Source organism: Candoia aspera, chromosome 12 (assembly GCF_035149785.1).
Source record: "Candoia aspera isolate rCanAsp1 chromosome 12, rCanAsp1.hap2, whole genome shotgun sequence".
Taxonomy (NCBI): domain Eukaryota; kingdom Metazoa; phylum Chordata; class Lepidosauria; order Squamata; family Boidae; genus Candoia; species Candoia aspera.
Genome location: NC_086164.1, coordinates 17,616,146 through 17,636,099, shown reverse-complemented (window position 1 = coordinate 17,636,099; position 19,954 = coordinate 17,616,146). Strand labels below are relative to the sequence as shown.

At 41.1% G+C, this 19,954-nt stretch overlaps 1 protein-coding gene across 1 annotated transcript in view; it reads left to right on the top strand.

Annotated features, from left to right (window-relative positions):
• The window catches only part of TRPC5 (transient receptor potential cation channel subfamily C member 5), a 132,269-nt gene that overhangs the window by 35,956 nt on the left and 76,359 nt on the right, over positions 1-19,954 (top strand). The window contains exon 2 of the mRNA XM_063313359.1: positions 1,414-1,935. Coding sequence (XP_063169429.1) covers positions 1,414-1,935 — 522 coding nt within the window. The remainder of the gene's footprint in view (positions 1-1,413; positions 1,936-19,954) is intronic.

The following is a 19,954-nucleotide window of genomic DNA, read 5'->3' as shown; positions in this document are numbered from 1 at the left end:
TGGGCTGTAGCACCTTACTTAAATTCGTTTGTAGATCTATATCCCAGATTCGTTGTTTCAAGGCAGTTCTAGCATTATCATATCCTAATGAGCAGACTTTCCGTAGAGTCCCTCTGTTACAGTATCCTGAGGATGATAATAAAATTGTGGCAAATATATCCTCGGGAGGTGGGGGGCTCAACCCCAACTGTCATCAGAGATGCAGCAGCTTGTTGGCACCACTTCTACATTCACATTTTGACCCTGGGATTCTCACATTGCCCCTTCTTCATGCCACTCTCTGAACTTTGAAGTGCTAGGTCACCAAAAGTCTTGTAATTTCTTAAGCTTGGAGCACCACTTTTTGACTTTGAGCAAATTGGCGTCATACTGATTGAATTGGGTGAGTGAATGTTCTGTTGGGTTTCACCAAGGTCTGGTGAAAGTCTTTGGAGATGGAGGAAGCTGATGAAATGCAAAAGAAATGCAAACAGGATTACTTCTGGTGGAGAAATCGCTCAGAAAGGCTTCCTCATTTGGATTCTATCAAGATGCTTGGTGGACTAGTCTGTGCTTTACTGGGAACAAAATAGGACCCAGATTTGCATACAGCTGGAATACCTCACTCTAGATGAACAGCTGTGAATTTAGAATTAATACATTTAGTTTAAGTACATAATTTGCTTTACTAAAGCAGAGACCATTTTGACCAGGTGCACAATGGACCATTTGCTCTGCCTGTTGTCCAGTGTTGATGTCAACCTCAATGGTTGTGTTCTCCTATTTTGGGGTTCTTGGACCCAAACTTGAACTGGATAGATGCCTCCAAAAAGAGGATTGTTCTCTGTAAGGTGGGTCATGGAACTAGGCAGATTGGTCCTTCTTTCAGATACCACTCAGAACCCTCTGTTCTAAGGCAAAGTATCCTTGGAGTTGAGTGTGTGACTCCACATACACGTCAATGTTGCTTTCTTAGCCCAAGTATAGAAGTGGTGGGTCATTGCCTTCTTCCAAGATGTTTTTCTTTTCTAACTTTCCCATCCAGCCTGCAACCTGCGGATTTTCTGACATTTTGCCTTCCAAATACTAACCAGATTTGACTCTGGTTAGTTGTTAGAGATAAGCCAAGGTCAGCTATATACTGCCATCTGCTGAGGACGAAAGGACTTCTCCCTCAAGTCAAGCTTGATTCTGGTTGATTTCATGAACCATCCATGTAGTTTTCTTGGCAACAGTATGGAAACCATTGGTCATCTTTTGGAATGTTTGTTCAGCTTTCCAGTCTGGGTTTCATAGGACTCTTATGGGGTGTATTTTTAAACACTATTTTAATGTTAGTGAAGTGAAACAGATGTTGTATGATCCTGTTGACATGCCGTGGTTTTAGAGCACTTGTGCAGGAAGGATTTTAACAGCCTGACTGATTTTGCATAGGTACCCACGTTAATGATGGACACCCAGTTTTCGGAATTCACCCCCGATATCACCCCTATCATGTTGGCCGCTCATACCAACAACTACGAGATCATAAAGCTGCTTGTCCAAAGACGGGTCACCATCCCACGGCCACACCAGATCCGATGCAACTGCGTGGAATGTGTCTCCAGCTCTGAAGTGGATAGCCTGCGTCATTCCAGATCGAGACTGAACATTTATAAAGCTTTGGCCAGTCCTTCGCTCATCGCCTTATCCAGCGAGGACCCGATCTTGACAGCCTTTCGGCTTGGTTGGGAGTTGAAGGAACTCAGCAAGGTGGAGAACGAGTTCAAGGCTGAATACGAGGAGCTTTCCCAGCAATGCAAGCGGTTTGCAAAAGATCTTCTGGATCAGGCACGCAGCTCCCGGGAACTGGAGATCATCCTGAACCACAGGGACGATCAGAGTGAGGAGTTAGATCCCCAGAAGTGCCACGATTTGGCCAAGCTAAAGGTAGCAATAAAGTATCATCAGAAAGAGGTAAGGCTTCTGATGTCTTCCTATGTTTTTGTGTTTGAGAGAGCCCTGGTCCTTCGTACCCTTTTCTGATTACAGATCTTCTCATCCAGTTCAGATTAAAAGGCTTACTTTCAGGCACTTTTGCTTGTTTTTCAGTTTTCTGATAAAGGGTGATGGTCCGCTGAGTAATGCCTTGCATGCTTATCAACTCTTTGAGGTAGGCCCCTTCCGAAAACAGATTCCACAAGGTTCACTGGAACTCTACTTTATTGAAATAGACTGTTCTAGCAGAACGTTGTGTCAGGCCCAGCCCAAGAACGACAAAGAATCAATCCAACCAAACTTCAGTTCTTTATTTGCTCACATCACACCATATAGACAGAATCTTGCCAGACTAAAGCTACTCTACCTAACCTCAGGGGAAATAACTTGGGGAGGCTCTAGGGCAGGGCTATTCTGAGCATCCTAGCCTTCTCATGTTCCAGTTCCAGACTGTGTCTCCTCTTATCTTGCTCCCCACCTTGGAATGTGCTCCCTCCTTCCTGATAACCAGCAGTGTTGCTGGTCCCTCACATCACCTCCCCCTTCAGAGATACACATCTTGAAAGCCTGACAATATTTCGCTTCCCTGCCCCCCATACCAAAGAGAGTCAAGGTAGGGTCACCTTTAGTTTCTTTCTAACCCTGCTTAATTCATGTTTTAGTAGCTGCTTTTTCCTTTTCCTGCGATACTCTCCAGTACTGTAATGGAATCAAACCAGTGCTCTGTCTGTAGTGGGTAAAGTAAATATAACATAAAGCGACCCTATAATGCCTATTCCAAGGGTATAATTCTCAACCATACATCTTTGCCCCTGGCAAATTAAGCAATGCTGTGGATGTCTTATCCCAGTGCCTGTGAGGGTCTGGATGGGGAACAACAGGCTTCAGCTGAACCCTGGCAAGACTGAGTGGCTTTGGGTTTGGGGCCTGCCAGTTCTAGGACTATGCCATCTTTGCTGCTGGATGGGGTGGCACTGCCCCAAACAGTCCTGGTGAACAACCTGGGGGTCCTCTGGACTCACAGTTCCTGCTCGAAGAGCTGCTGGCAGCCATGGCTAGGAGGGCCTCTGCACAGCTTCGTGTTGTGCGCCAGTTGTGCCCGTTCCTAGACTGGGGGCTCTGCTCATGGTCACTCATGCCTTAATCTCCTCCTGATTTGACTACTGTAATGTGCTTTACATGAGGCTGCCCTGAAGAGTAACTGGAAGCTTCAGCTGGTGCAAAATGTAGCAGTGTAGGAAGTTATGTGTGCCTCTAGAACACACGCGCTGTTCCACAAGCTGCACTGGGTGCCAGTCTGCTTTCAGGTCCAATTCAAGGTGCTGGTTTTGACATTTAAAGCCCTCCGTGGCATGGGGCTGGGTTATCTGAGGAACCACCTCCCCTGATTATATCTGCCTGTCCCATCAGATCCTGCAGAAGAGGTCCCATCTGCTAGGGAGCTACACTTGGTGGGTCCCAGGAGGTAGGCCTTCTCTGCTGTGGTGCCCACTTTGTGGAATATTCTCCCCACCCCCAAAGTGAGGTTGGCTCCACCCCATTGATTTTCTGGAAGTCCCTCAAAACCTGAGGCATGGGGGCTCCAGGGGACTGGCACCGTACTGAGGTGGCTCCATTGTGATTAAAATCTGCTGTCCTCTCTTAGCTTTTGTGATTTTCAATTTTTTAAAATAATAATTGATTTTTATATGTTAACTGTTTTATTGTATGCCACCCAGAGTCACTTTTTCGTGAGATGGGCAGCCATATAAATTTGATGAATAAATAAAGAAGTAATTTTTAAAAGATCCTGGATTGATGATGTTTGCACTTTCCTAATCACTGGACTTTGCTACATCAGCTTATAGCGTTAGCAGCTTGCTGTTTTCTTAAAAAAAGGTCAAGCAACTCAACAAGAATATACTCTTACGAAAAGCCAATTAAACAGAGGATCCGTATTCAAAAGTAGTTCATCTCTGAATGCTAGAAGCTGGAGAACCTTGATCTGCAGGCTCCTTTCTTTAAGCCACCTTTGTAGGTTTTCCTAACAGGCAACCTGCAAATAAACCTAAGAATGTCAAAAAATATTGGCCTTCAGTTTAGTCCATCTGGGTTAATTTATGGAAATGCATTAAAGAGTTGGTAAGTGGATGGGATTTGGAATTCGACAGAGAAATCTCAGCTGCTCTGCAAAGGATTCCAGTTGGGTGAGGTGTTTATCTCTAGATAGTTCCTTCTCAATATGGCCATCTTGGGATAAACACCACTGGCTCTCCAGCGTAGAAACAAACTTGCCAAATTGCCCAAGATTTCTGCCTAGTTCCACATCCACCCACTCATACCCAATTAGCATAAATTGTTTGAACTCTAGTCAGCTCTGAAAATGTGTGGGAACCATTCAAATGCATCTACAGAATGGTGGCAGATGGCATTTCCTGGTCACACTTACAGTTTATTCATGGCAGTGTGCTGCTGTGAAAACAGAGTAACGTTCTTTCAGAGCACTGTGCACCTGCTGCAACCTCTCACTAGCAGCATATGGGATTGCCGTAACGCAGGGAGAGGTTGGAGGGAAGAATCCAGAAGGGGGATGGCGGTGTGGCCTCAGTGAAGCTTGGGTGGGGTGAAAGGGTGGCACTGAGTAGATTAAGGTGCAAAATCTGGAGTTCCTGCCAACTCAGAGGCTGTGTTTGGACCATATATTTAAACTTAATGGTTGAATTATAAATCACCGAATGGGCTTGGCTTGTACTTAATTTGGGGGGAAAGATCTTTAACCTGGGTGATCCTTGTTGACACATTCCTTGTGGGAAAAAACCCCCAAAGTTTTAGATTTAGCTTATTGTGGATTCTCAGCTCAAGTTTTATTTTTATGAATAACTTTTATTAAAAGGAGCTTTTGCAAAGATTGAAAAAACAACAGAAACATAGAAGAAAGAGATTATAAAAGGGTGAAAAAAAGTGAAGAATAACAAAAAAGCAAGAAAAAGATATCTAAAGAAGCAACTTCCAATCTTCTTTGCAGCAGTTAGAAACTGCTAATTTCTAATTCTAATTTCTAATTCTAACAGTTAGCAATAGCAATTACCATCTCCACCCTCCCATATTGCATATCATAGTTTCCTTATTCCCATAAACAAACCTTTTTAATCAATACATCTGGAAATCAGCAGTTCATTTTTATCCATTTTCAGCAAAGAGTCTATAATGGCTTTCCAGTCTTTTATAAAACTAGCTGTAGTTCCCTCCTTAATCAAATAAGCCAATTTAGCCATTTCTGCAAACTCAGCCATATTGACGATCCATTCCTCCATTGTGGGTATTTCTGTATTCTTCCATCTTTGTGCATATAATACCCTTGCCGCAGTTACCATATATAAAACCAGTTGTCCATGAGCCTTTTCTACTGGAATGTCCATAAGTCCTAATAAGCAAAGTTCTGGTTGCATCTGAATTTTAATTTTTAAAACCCTGTGCATTACCATATGAGTTTGAATCCAGTATCTTTTCACTTTTTCACAAGTCCACCATGAATCATAAAATGTCCCTTCATGTTCTCACATTTCAACAGTGATTAGAAGTACCTTTATACGTCTTAGACAACTTCTCTGGTGTCATATGCCAACAGTACATCATTTTAAAAAAGTTTCCTTTTAAATTATAAGACAATGTGAATTTCAGACCATTTGACCACATTCTCTTCCACTGATCCATTTGAATACTATAACTAAAATTCTTGGCCCGTTTTACCATACATTGTTTAACTTGCTCTTCCTCCATTTCAAATCTCAACAAAAGTTTATACCAATCAATCAAAGTTTATTGATTAGCCCTTAGGCCATATCAGAATACAGGATTAAACACTGAATGTTAATAAAACTTTATATAAAATTAATATAAAAAGACAAATTAAATGAAGAGCAACTAAAAATACAGTGGATAACAAAAGTTTATACATTTTCACAATCACGTGTTCATCATTTGTACTTAATTCATTTTCAAATTCCATTTTATCACATTCTATTCCTGGTACTTTTTTATCTATATTAAATCTTTCTCTTCATTGTGCATATGAAAACTAAATCCCTCTGCAGTCAATTGTTCTCTTGATTTCAACTTAAGCTCCCCATTTCCCTGTACTAGCAAATCTTTATATGTTAACCATTTGTCTTTGCCTGCTGTTTCTTTTCTATAAAATGCTTCTTGCGCTGAGGCCAAAAATGGTATTTTCAGGCATAGCCTGGGCCTCAGCTCAAGTTTAATAACACCAAGGGCTTTACAAGGAGTCAGGCAACATGTTCTGGATCTAGAGTTACAGAAGAACAACAGCAAAAATTCTCATCAAGGTAACTACAGGCTTTGGGACGGACTTTTTTTTATTCCTGAGTGTTTATGAAACATTCTCTCTGCTCATAAGAGCATTAATTCTTTGTAGGCTTAATGCTCAACTAGGAACGATTCAGGAAGGGAGGTACCATAATCTCCCCTTCAGAGAGTGAGCCTGTCCTCACATGGAGGATACAATTGAATCAACTCACACGTTTTGCTGGGTTGTCCAGTGGGCCGTACATGATGCTCTGAATTAACATCCCCGCTCCCTGCTAAATGTTCTGGTTGTTCTATGGAAGAGAGAGAGAGCTCTTATTAGCAGACAAATCTTCAGGATTTTTTTTAAGAGGTTGCAAAATATTGCAAAGCCATGATGGCTATAAGGAAAATTTAGGGATAAATGATATTTTTAGATTATTTTCCATGTTATAAAGCACTTACCCATCTATTTTACTTTATAACACTCATATATAGTGTCATTTATTGTCTGGCAGGAAATTTGGGCCTATGACCGTTAATAAATATGTCTAAATCTGATGCTGGTGGGAAGGTGGACTTCTGAATAATTTGCCAATGCTACTACTAGCTTATATATACTGCTGTCATGTGATTGCCATTTGTGTGCTTCACAATCAGCTTCCCAGAAGCAGAGTCAATGGAGAAGCCAGCAGTAAAATCGCAAGTCGTGGTCATGTGATATCTCACTTAATGTCCATGGGTGATTCACTTAACAACCGCAGCAGAAACGATGTAAGTCCATTGCAATCATGTGATATTGTCCTAACTGCCCGGAAACATGCTGAGACAAGGAACTGGTCTCTAATGTTTTATTGCTAGTACATAACAGGAATCCTAACAAACTGAAGAAACCCAGACATATAAACCCCAAAGGTTAAGGCGGTCCCGATCTGTGTCTCTTTGAATGGCTGCCCAATTCCTCAGTGCTACGCATGCGCTTAACAGTCTGGATGGGAGCCCCCTGCTCGCCATCCTTACTCATGACAGATATTGTGCTTTACAACTGTGTCGTTTAGCAATGCAGTTGCCAGTCCCAATTGTGGTCATTAAGTGAGGACTACCTGTATTTCAAAAAAAGCTACATGGAAGTGTCCATGTGGTCATTAGGATTCAAGTTCAACTTGAGAGAAACTTCACGTTTACTTGTAACTGCAATTCTACAATTGCAATTAAAAAAAAAAATCTTAATAATTTCTGTTTCCTGCTGAGATTGGAGAGGGAAGGCGAAATCTATTGTTGGAAACTCCTGTTCTCCTGCTCCCCTTCATAACCAGTTCTTCAAAATGTCAGAAAGTTCAGCATTAAAAGGGGGAGCATCATGGGAAGAACTCAGCTGGCTCTTCAGGAAGGGTCGTCGTTCTGCCTTCCATCCATGCCTTCAGCCCCAGGGAAGATCTAAAAGATCTCTTGAGCTGGTTTAAAATATCCTTCCAAAGACAACCTGAATCAGGATTGAATTGCAAAGCACATGTGTGAAGGGAGAGCGAACAGCTCAGAAAGAGGGGGAAGACTGAGAAAGTCATGGTCGGATGCAGCTGATGAAATCTTTTTTCAGAAGCGGTGAGGAGTTTAAGGGAAAAAGGCAACGTATGAAGCAGTAGATGGATGTGATGAAGGCTAGAAAGCTACGGAGCTGTAGCGTGAATAGGTATTAGTTAGATCTCCTTTCCTTTTATCTTTTACCTCCAATTCCTTCCTGACTCTTTTTTTGCCCTTTATGTAACAACGCTCACTAGAAAGGGAAAAGCAGTATGGATGTGCAGGTAGGTACATCTCTGGGGGGGTAAACACCAACATCACTTTCATCCTGCCAGCTGGAGCCCAGCAGGAACTCAGCTCATTGGGGACTCCTCCTCTCCTCTGAGATTCCTCAGTAGCATCTCTATCCTGAAATCCCATGGATCGTTACATTTAGAAGGGATCTCTCTGATTCATAGGATTGGCATCTGAATACGTGTTTTGGTCTATCCTGTCCAACGTCCTCTTCTGTATAATAGCCATTTAGATAGTTTTGTGGTCCACAAGCCAAGTCTTCTTCTTGGCTTATGGCAGCTTTCTCACTTAATTATAACGGATGAAATGTGAAAAGGAACGTAGTTATCTCCCAATATTCATAAGTTTGTGACAATCCCAGTAAGTCCTGACCTCTCTTGAGATCAAACTAATTGTTAAAACATGGAAAATCTATCTATGTAATTTTGACATGAAGTGCACGTCAGGATCCATTCACTTCAGCAAGAGGTGGATCTGGATAAAGAGGGCCAACATTCTTTCTAGCTTTGGTTGGACCATATGGCATGGTAGGAGTCTTCATGGAGCTGCAAATGCTTTTGCTCTTTCAACCTTGGATCTCCACCACAGTGGCTGTGAGTTCTGGTGTTTCTCCTTCCTTGGGGTCAACCAAGCTCCACACTCAGTGATTTTATTTTTTCTAAATTCTCATTTTTTTTAAATTGAAATCTGGCATAGTGCAAAGCAAGGCATTAGCCTCTATATACTTTGTTTTTGCAACAGAACTTTTCACACATTTTTGGTTAAAAAAAACCCATCATTTTCCAACATGTTTATAAAATAAAGATGACGGAATGCTTCAGTAAAGTTCTTTATATGGAAGTGTAGTTGAGAGGACCAAGGGTAGAGGCCATAACAGGTGGAAAGTTTCACCAGTTGGCTTTCTAGTTTATGGATGTTCTGTGATTAGCCAGGGGCATACAATCATTTTGAGAGAAAGTACACATAAAATGCTCTCAAAATCCCAATCTGCCTACCAGTTCACAAAGACTGGGGACCTCTGCTTTGGACTTTTACACAGTCTATTGTCGATGAGCCTCCACCCCATCTCAGATTGGCTTAACACACTGTCCAGCCTCACTAGATGGCTACAGGCTTAACAACATCTGCTGTGGATGAAGAAGTGCATCATCTAAGCGTTTCCCAGATTTTAGTTCTCAAAATCTTCAGGCAGCCTAAGAAGAATGAAACCAGATTGCAAAAGGCTTATCTAAGAGTACAGAGCTGAATTCTGTACAATTCATTGGTTGTATTCACACAGTGCCCTACATTAGGCTGAAACGGGGTTGGGTGGTCCATGTTGTAGAAACCCAGCCATTTTCTTAGGGCCACATAGTCATTAAAAAAAATGTATTTGTTTGAGCATCACATGAATACAGGAGTTAGGGTTTGTTAACCCAGGTTAAAAGTGTGAAAACTCAATCACTGTGTAAAAATATGCTTGCTTTATCCCAAATCTAACAGGAATCAATTTCATGCACCACAGCTATTGATCTCAAGATACTACTTAAGAGAAGGAACCATAACCGTTTGAATAAATATATCATACACATTTTTATTGTAGCTCATGATTTGCTATTTAATGATTTGGCAAAGCCCAGAGGATTCAGGGAAGGTTCCTTTGTCCTCAGGGGGAGGAAAAAAAACTTCCCTTACATTTTCTAAAAGTTCCCATGAAGATTCTTTTAAAAGCTTGTTAACTCTCTACAGCTAGATGTAAGCCGGAAGCAAGAAATCTGGGGAAGTTCTTTCAGGCGTGAAGATAAATGCGTGCATGATTTTGTAGGCAAAGGTCCTTGGGCAAAACTGTGAAAAGCAATTAAAACAGCATTTACCAAAACACAAATATTATGAATAGGATGATAAACTTGGCTGCTCCACCCACTTTTATGATGCACAAGTGATCATTCTGCAGTAAAGTATCTTGCCTCTATTGCGATTAGATGCTCTAATATTTAAAGCAATTCTTGAAACTAAGGAGAAGCAAGAAGAAGGATGGCAAAGTATTGATCAAAGTCTCCCTAATCTACAGCATCCTATTTTTAGTGGCTTTTGATTTCTGAAAAAGATTTGTGTTCACCTCTATCTGCTAAACTGAATGCCTTAAATTGGCTGCCCACAGAGGGTATTTAGTGCCCTCTGAACAGAGCCACCAATAAGTATTTGTGATTTGCAGCTAATAATATAACCATCCAGGTTTCTTCCCTGCTACAATTACTCCAGTTTAACTGAAATTATTTTGGATTTACCATGCATTTTTTAAAATGAATTCCTGCCTTGGAATCCTATTTGTCTTTGAATATGAGGATTTAGGTTAACTTTATTTTTGTGTATGGAGTTACAGGAATAGGAATGTGATAGAGGTCTACTCTTCAATTTAGATTTCGGAACTTCAGAGAAGTTGTGGACCATAGACAATGATCCAGATTGGATCACTTGTTTTCCAAGGCCATGACACTTTTTAAAAACATTTTCCCATAGGTCTATCTCACCCCATTGCCACAGACACTCTCCCCCACTGCAAACATGGCATAAAACACCTTTTAAACTGAAATATTTGTAAATAAATTTTCTTTCAAAATGCCTTTTGGGGACCCAACAATGCTAATGTTATGTTGATACCAGGGAAATAAAATTCCAACAAAATGCAGCTGAAGGGGAAATATATAGGCTACAGCTCAAAACGGCATGTGACTGTACAAGAATGATGGACAAACTTGGTAGTTTATAGACTCCTTGGGTCTTCCAGCCTGCCTTCTTCGCTAGTCCCATACTTTTCTCATTGTGGGGTTTCTGAAGTTGGGATTTCTAACTCTGGAAACAACCAGCTTTGCAGATTCCTCCTTTTGAAGTCCAAACTCTGATTTTCAAAACTCTGATTTTCAACCTTACAGCATCAGAGATCCTGTCCCAGCATTTGATTATTATTACTTTTTTTAAAAAATGAATATTTCAGAGGTTCAAATGAAGAAAAGAACCAAGTTCCAGTTCATAAGTTCTGGGCTATGCACATCAGTTCAGTTCCTACCCAAATTTGCAATGATGATGTTCCTCAAGAATCCCTACTTGACAATGGGCAGATGGGAGAGTTGAAGAAGACATCAAGCCATTAAATCCCAAAATAATTTTGGTTGGTGCTCATTCGTGATGAGTTGGGCCCATTGATAAATGCAGATACAAATGAGGAGAACAAATGGAAGTGGTAGTGGTAGCACAGTGTCCATAAGCCCATTCCAGCATTAACGTGAGATGCTCTTCAGGTTGAATGGTGAAGAAGTGGAACACCAAAAGACCAGCTGTTTTGCTTGACCAGTCATTTCATAACACTGCACAGTCTGCAAAAACAGAGTGAAAAGTATCCACACTTGAGGGATCAAGTCCAGTATTGAAAATGCTTCCTCTTCTGCCAACTGTGATGGCTACTTGAGAATGATGTTGCTTGTTAGGTGTATCCACCATCTCTCTCAAATATATTTGTCTTCAGCCATGAAGACAGATTTTTGTAGCATTGCAGCATAGTTCTAGTTCACTTTTGTGTCCTGTGGCTGGCTAGGATCACTCCCCACGTTGCTCATTGAGGAGGGAATCATGAGTACAAAGTGAATGTTCTTCTCACCGCCACATGGCCCTGCTGCTATTTTGGGGCTGTAACCTAAAGAACAAGGTTGCAAGCTTCTCCTTCTTTCAATGGCTCTTCCTTGAAGTGTTGTCTCAAGTGTCTGTCACTTTTTCTAACACCTTTCAGCTGGTTGGTTTCAGTCTCCATCATGCTAAGGAACAGTTGCCCTACATTATCCTTGACTGGATAATCTCTCTTTTGGAAACTCAGCAAAAGAATATTCCACCCCATCCACATTGTTACGAGTGGCATTATGTCCCTGTCCTGAATTAAAGCAGCTGCATGTGAAATCTATTGCCCTTCCTCTCATCGCAATGCCTGGAATATTTCAACATGATTACTCTGATTCCCACAAGTATTTGCCTCTCCCTTTCTCAGATTATCCCATTTTAGTTTGTCTTCATATACACGGTGGACCCTAATTCTTATTTTTCTTATTCTGAATGCCACTGTAAAGAGCTTGGACGTTTCCGTATTGGATAATGGAATATAGTACTTCACTCCAAGCAATGGATTAACCGAAGGATGAGTAACCCAGCCCAAACCCAAAACGGCTGCCAAGGCAAGAGGTTGAACGTTGCATCTCAGTATGGTTACCTGTTCTAGATCTTGCCACCTCCCGGCCAGTCACCTTGTAAAGCATTTTAATCAGCTCAGATGCAAAAGCTACTCTCTGCTCCCCAGCAAACTAATTTCGGTTTGTTTTTCTTTTCAATAGCTTTAGGCAAAACAGTATTTCCTTGGTGGCTGTTATATTACCCAAGCTATAACGGCTTTGAAAATAAAGACGTTCAAGGCCTTTCAGAGATACAGAGACTTTCTCCCTCTGAAACTCATGCCAGTGGCCTGTAATCCTTGAAAGCCACCAGCTGATTTGCATTGTGGATGGCAATCTGGCTTCTACCTTCAGAAAGCAGGAAGAAATAACACCTTTAGATCCTTTGTGTACACATTTGTATTTCCATTCTTTGTACTTGTCTTTACTTGTGCTGGTTTTTTCTCTTCCTTTAAAACGTCTAATTAAAAAAAACAGGAAGAAATGTCAGGATTGAGACTGTTAAGTCATGTGTTTTTGCCTCATCCTTCTTGATTCAGAGAAGAGGGGGATGGGATGAATCTGGAGCCCCTTCAGAAACTTGGAGATCTAGAACATTTTCTTCCTGTCAGCTCTCAGGGGGGAATATTTTAATCTTCAGTCAAATTTATTTCTTCAGCAGATTGGTTAAAACACACAACCATCACAGTAACAGAACAAAGCATTCGTCATTTAGCTTGCATGACATTTACCAGATCTGATCTTCAACATTCATTGCAGTTTCATCATGGCACCAGTAAGCCCCATCTTGAGGACCTGCAGAATCTGGAGACCCGGTGGTGCAAGCTGCTTAATGCACAGAGGCAATGGTATCTCTGGGGTGAACTAGGATGACCTTGTGTCACCCTTAGAATGACCTTTGGAGCAGAGTGTCTTTTATTTGAAGTTTTTACTTGAGAAGGCATCCAATCAAGTCCTAGTCTGGTTTAAAGGTTTTTTAAAAATGTAGGAAAGGGAAACAGGAACTCGAAGTGTCCATTAATCATCTGAATACTTCATCAGACTGCTGGTCTTGGCATTCTCCAGGAGGCTGAAATATGCTGTATACCTCTTTAACTTTCAAACATTATTTGTTTGAGTAATACTCTATTTCTGAACTTGAATCTGTTCATCTCAATCTTTCTCCACTCCTCCTGTGAGGAGTGCTAGGAGAAAGATAGTTTTGCTAACACGACTCAATCTGAACGGGGGTGGGGAAGATTTTTTTTAGGACTGTCTATTAATTCATGCTTCAGCAAAGGATCGTTACCTTGTCGTGGTGCTGGAGCTTGAGCACCTCAATGATGCCATGAGCTAAACCGTGAAGGGCCACCCAAGACGGGAAGGTCATGACAGAGAGGTCAGACTAAATGCGATCCCTGGGGAAGGTAATGGCAACCCACCCCAGTATTCTTGCCGTGAAAACTAAATGGATCAGTACAACCAGAGATATGTCGGTATACCATCGGAAGATGAGACCCCCAGGTCGGAAGATGGTCAAAATGCTACTGGGGAGGAACAGAGGATGAGCTCAACTAGCCCCAGACGTGATGACGCAGCTAGCTCAAAGCCGAAAGGACGGCTAGCGGCCGACGGTGCTGGTGGTGAACGGCGAATCCGATGTTCTAAGGATCAACACACCATCGGAACCTGGAATGTAAGATCTATGAGCCAGGGCAAATTGGATGTGGTTATTGGTGAGATGTCAAGATTAAAGATAGACATTCTGGGCGTCAGTGAACTGAAATGGACTGGAATGGGCCACTTCACATCAAATGACCACCAGATCTACTACTGCGGACAAGAGGACCACAGAAGAAATGGAGTAGCCTTCATAATTAATAGTAAAGTGGCTAAAGCAGTGCTTGGATACAACCCAAAAAATGATAGAATGATCTCAATTCGAATTCAGGGCAAGCCATCTAACATCACAGTGATCCAAATATACGCCCCAACCACAAATGCTGAAGAAGCTGAAGTAGAGCAGTTCTATGAGGATCTGCAGCACCTACTGGACAACACGCCTAAAAGAGATGTTATTTTCATCACAGGAGACTGGAATGCTAAGGTGGGCAGTCAAATGACACCTGGAATTACAGGTAAGCCTGGCCTGGGAGAACAAAACGAAGCAGGACATAGGCTGATAGAATTTTGCCAAGACAACTCACTCTGCGTAACAAACACTCTCTTCCAACAACCTAAGAGACGGCTTTATACATGGACTTCACCAGATGGACAACACCGAAATCAGATTGATTACATCCTTTGCAGCCAAAGGTGGCGGACATCTGTACAGTCGGTAAAAACAAGGCCTGGAGCTGACTGTAGTTCAGATCACAAACTTCTTCTTGCACAATTTAGGATCAGACTAAAGAGATTAGGGAAGACCCACAGATCAGCTAGATATGAGCTCACTAATATTCCTAAGGAATATGCAGTGGAGGTGAAGAATAGATTTAAGGGACTGGACTTAGTAGATAGGGTCCCGGAAGAACTCTGGACAGAAGTTGGCAGCATTGTTCAGGAGGCGGCAACAAAATACATCCCAAAGAAAGAGAAAACCAAGAAGGCAAAATGGCTGTCTGCTGAGACACTAGAAGTAGCCCAAGAAAGAAGGAAAGCAAAAGGCAACAGTGATAGGGGGAGATATGCCCAATTAAATGCAAAATTCCAGAGGTTAGCCAGAAGAGATAAGGAATTATTTTTAAACAAGCAATGCGCGGAAGTGGAAGAAGACAATAGAATAGGAAGGACAAGAGACCTCTTCCAGAAAATTAGAAACATTGGAGGTAAATTCCAGGCAAAAATGGGTATGATCAAAAACAAAGATGGCAAGGACCTAACAGAAGAAGAAGAGATCAAGAAAAGGTGGCAAGAATATACAGAAGACCTGTATAGGAAGGATAACAATATCGGGGATAGCTTTGACGGTGTGGTCGGTGAGCTAGAGCCAGACATCCTGAAGAGTGAGGTTGAGTGGGCCCTAAGAAGCATTGCTAATAACAAGGCAACAGGAGACGACGGCATCCCAGCTGAACTGTTCAAAATCTTGCAAGATGATGCTGTCAAGGTAATGCATGCTATATGCCAGCAAATTTGGAAAACACAAGAATGGCCATCAGACTGGAAAAAATCAACTTATATCCCCATACCAAAAAAGGGAAACACTAAAGAATGTTCAAACTATCGAACAGTGGCACTCATTTCACATGCCAGTAAGGTAATGCTCAAGATCCTGCAAGGTAGACTTCAGCAGTTCATGGAGCGAGAATTGCCAGACGTACAAGCTGGGTTTAGAAAAGGCAGAGGAACTAGAGACCAAATTGCCAATATCCGCTGGATAATGGAAAAAGCCAGGGAGTTTCAGAAAAACATCTATTTCTGTTTTATTGACTATTCTAAAGCCTTTGACTGTGTGGACCATAACAAATTGTGGCAAGTTCTTAGTGGTATGGGGATACCAAGTCATCTTGTATGCCTCCTGAAGAATCTGTATAACGACCAAGTAGCAACAGTAAGAACAGACCACGGAACAACAGACTGGTTTAAGATTGGGAAAGGAGTACGGCAGGGCTGTATACTCTCACCCTACCTATTCAACTTGTATGCAGAACACATCATGCGACAAGCTGGGCTTGAGGAATCCAAGGCTGGAGTTAAAATCGCTGGAAGAAACATTAACAATCTCAGATATGCAGATGATACCACTTTGATGGCTGAAAGCGAAGAGGAACTGAGGAGCCTTATGATGAAGGTGAAAGAAGAAAGTGCAAAAGCTGGTTTGCAGCTAAACCTCAAAAAAACCAAGATTATGGCAACCAGCTTGATTGATAACTGGCAAATAGAGGGAGAAAATGTAGAAGCAGTGAAAGACTTTGTATTCCTAGGTGCAAAGATTACTGCAGATGCTGACTGCAGTCAGGAAATCAGAAGACGCTTAATCCTTGGAAGAAGAGCAATGACAAATCTCGATAAAATAGTTAAGAGCAGAGACATCACACTGACAACAAAGGCCCGCATAGTTAAAGCAATGGTGTTTCCTGTAGTAACATATGGCTGCGAGAGCTGGACCATAAGGAAGGCTGAGCGAAGGAAGATCGATGCTTTTGAACTGTGGTGTTGGAGGAAAATTCTGAGAGTGCCTTGGACTGCAAGAAGATCCAACCAGTCCATCCTCCAGGAAATAAAGCCAGACTGCTCACTTGAGGGAATGATATTAAAGGCAAAACTGAAATACTTTGGCCACATAATGAGAAGACAGGACACCCTGGAGAAGATGCTGATGCTAGGGAGAGTGGAAGGCAAAAGGAAGAGGGGCCGACCAAGGGCAAGATGGATGGATGATATTCTAGAGGTGACGGACTCGTCCCTGGGGGAGCTGGGGGTGTTGACGACCGACAGGAAGCTCTGGCGTGGGCTGGTCCATGAAGTCACGAAGAGTCGGAAGCGACTAAACGAATAAACAACAATTAATTCATGGGCACAGATAGTTTCCAAATTGCCCATTGGTGGTTAACAATGAAGCCCTTCCAGAGGACCTTGAAGACCTGGCTTTTCCCTTAGGCATTGTGGCCAGGATGTTGATGGAGCCTGGCATGCACATGCTTGTTTATGCTGTCAGAGAAATGTAGCTGTCCTTTTGGCTTTGAGCTAGCTGCATCATCACGTCTGGGGCTAGTTGAACTCATCCTCCGTTCCTCCCCAGTAGCATTTTGACCATCTTCCGACCTGGGGGTCTCATCTTCCGATGGTATACCGACATATCTCTGGTTGTACTGATCCATTTAGTTTTCACGGCAAGAATACTGGGGTGGGTTGCCATTACCTTCCCCAGGGATCACATTTAGTCTGACCTCTCTGTCATGACCTTCCCGTCTTGGGTGGCCCTTCACGGTTTAGCTCACTAGAATTTTACATACAGCTTTAAATCAGTTTTTATTGCTCTGTATTACTGTAATGCAATTTTGCTGTCCAACTCTTACTGTTTTGATCATTGATTAAATAAATTTGTGAAGATGGCGATGAAGATGATGATGATGATGATGATGATGATGATATGACACTTTTGAAAGGGCTTCCAAGTATGTCACTGGCTGGAATACACTGTTGAAATGAAGTCTCAAAATCAGAATTAAATGTTGAGGAAGCATTGATGTACCCTGCAGGGGGGAAGTCGGGCTGTTCTACCAGCGTCTGTTCAATGTATTTTCAATGCAATCTAAAAAAATTACCATACAGGTATAATTTTTAATGTGAGTGAGAAGGGAAGTCATTAAATGCAAGAGAAGTAATTGCATTTATTATATTTAATCCCATTGCACTGAATCAAACATTGACCTCACCTCTGCCTTTTCTGGCTACCCACACCGGTCCATTTATGTGCACTTCCCTGTCATTTTTGGTGAGGAACAGCACAGCTCCATGTCATGAGCCAAGTTAGCACTTCAAAATATCCTCAGAACTGTCCCTCTTTTCATATATAAAAGATTTTTTAGAAAGGAAGATAAAAACTAATACAAACTAATACAAAGTAAGAAAAAGAAAGAAATCAAGCAGAAAACTAAAAGTGCAAGAAAGGGGGAAAGAAGTAATAGAAAAAAAGAAAAAAAGAAAAACATGGCTTCCGATCTTCTTTACAGCAGGTTTAAGTACAATTATAAATTTACCTCTTACTCTATGGTGACAACATAACTCTCTTCTTTCTGTAACCTATCCTGTCTAATCATCAAAACCGTAAATCATAATGTTCATTTTTTTTTCTGTCTCACACAAAAAGTCAATAGGGGGTTTCCAGTCAGCAAGAAACATAGATACTGTCTTTTCTCTGATCAAAGAAGTCAATTTAGCCACCTCAGCAAGTTCCATCATCTTCACCAACCATTCCTCTCTTGTGCAGAATCTTTCCATCTTTGTGCAAACAAAAATCTCCCTGCAGTTATCATGTACAAAAACAAAGTTCCATGACTTTTTTCCAACTGTTTATCCATCAATCCCAAAAGAAAAACCTCTGGTCTCTTTAAGTCTCTAAAATCTTCTGAATCTCTCTGTGTGTATTTGAATCCAAAACTTTCTAGCTTTTTTACATGTCCACCAAACATGATAAAAAGTCCCTTCGCGTTGTTCACATTCCTTCCCACAATTTTCATCTTTGGTCTGTAGCACAGAGATTCCCAGGGTGATCAAAGCATAAAACTAATGAACTTGCTCTGAATTTTTCATTGTGAGGAATTAATCTCAGTGATTCTCAATGATCCTGTCATTATTTCTTCCCTCATATAATATGCATGAGAACTTTATTTTAAAAGTGAAGTATCATTTGAGCTGAGGGTGCCTGATACCATCTTCCATTTAAAAAACTAACCAAGGTGAAAACCCATTCAGTGTACATTTTTGGCATCAGAACTTCCATCAAGCTAGTTGAGCATGTTGTGTGAACACAGCCATCAAATCTGAGTCTAAACCATTGTCCAAGTCAGTCCAGAACTTGCCAATCTTAACTAGTCGCTGTTCTCCAAGGGTCCCAGCCTTGGATCTGGACCACTTCTAGGCAGGGTTTATTCAATCTCAGTTAGATCTGTCTTGTAAAACTCAAACTGATCTCATTGATTGACAGGTTCTGTGCTAGAGTACCAGTGTTGCTCAAAGGGATATAGCTAGACTTATGTTATAAATATGAGTCCTTTTATTTTTATAATGAAAGAGTTTAAGTCATTAAAAATAAATACTAAGGAAAAGCAAGGCCCTAAGAAAGAAAGCCATGACGAATCTAAGAAGAGTGCCCAGAAAAGGCTCTCATGTATATACTTGTATAATCCCTTTTTTTAAAGAACCTTACTGGTTTTCCAAGTATAATCAAAATACAAAGTATAGAGTACAAATCAGAGAGAGTATAGAATTAAAGAACAAAGAAAAACTAAAAAAAGTGCAGAACTAGATAGAAAGCAGAAAAAGAAAGTGACTCCAACTTTCTCCACCAGAGATACAAATGCATTTTATACAGATATAATCTCTTACCATTACTTAAACCTTCGTAACTTTATTTCTATAAAATCAAACCATTTAATCGTCAAAACCCAAAATCAAAACTTCATTTTTTTCTGACACAAGCAAGTCTAAAAGTGGTTGCCAAATAGAAACAAATCCAGAAACGGTATTTTCTCTTATCAACACTGTTGGCTTAGCCATTTGGGCCAGTTCCATTAATTTAATCATCCATTCCTCCACTGTAGGAATTTGTGAGTCTTTCCATCTTTGTGCATATGAAAGTCTTGCTGCTGTAATCATGTATAAAAGCAAAGTCCCATGTTGTTTTTTACTTCCTCAATCCCAAGAGAATCAGTTCTGGTTTCTTCTGTAAGTCCACGTTAAGAATCTTTTGAATATTAACACATATTTGATCCCAGAATTTTTTAGCCCTCCCACAAGTCCACCATATACTTGTTTAATCCTACTGGTTCTTTTCCTTAATTTTTAAAAGGTTTTCCATAATAGCTGATAAGCAGAAGGCAGAGTCCTTTCCCCTTTATTGTTTTATCCTTCTTTATGAGGCAGATGCGATTGTCTGGGTCTTGCTCCGCAAGCAGTAAAGAAAGTAAAATGTTTCTAAATATTAGCACCATGGCATTATCCTTATCATTTATTTTAATACCTTAATTTTAGCTCTTTTATTGGTTCATTTCACTTATGGA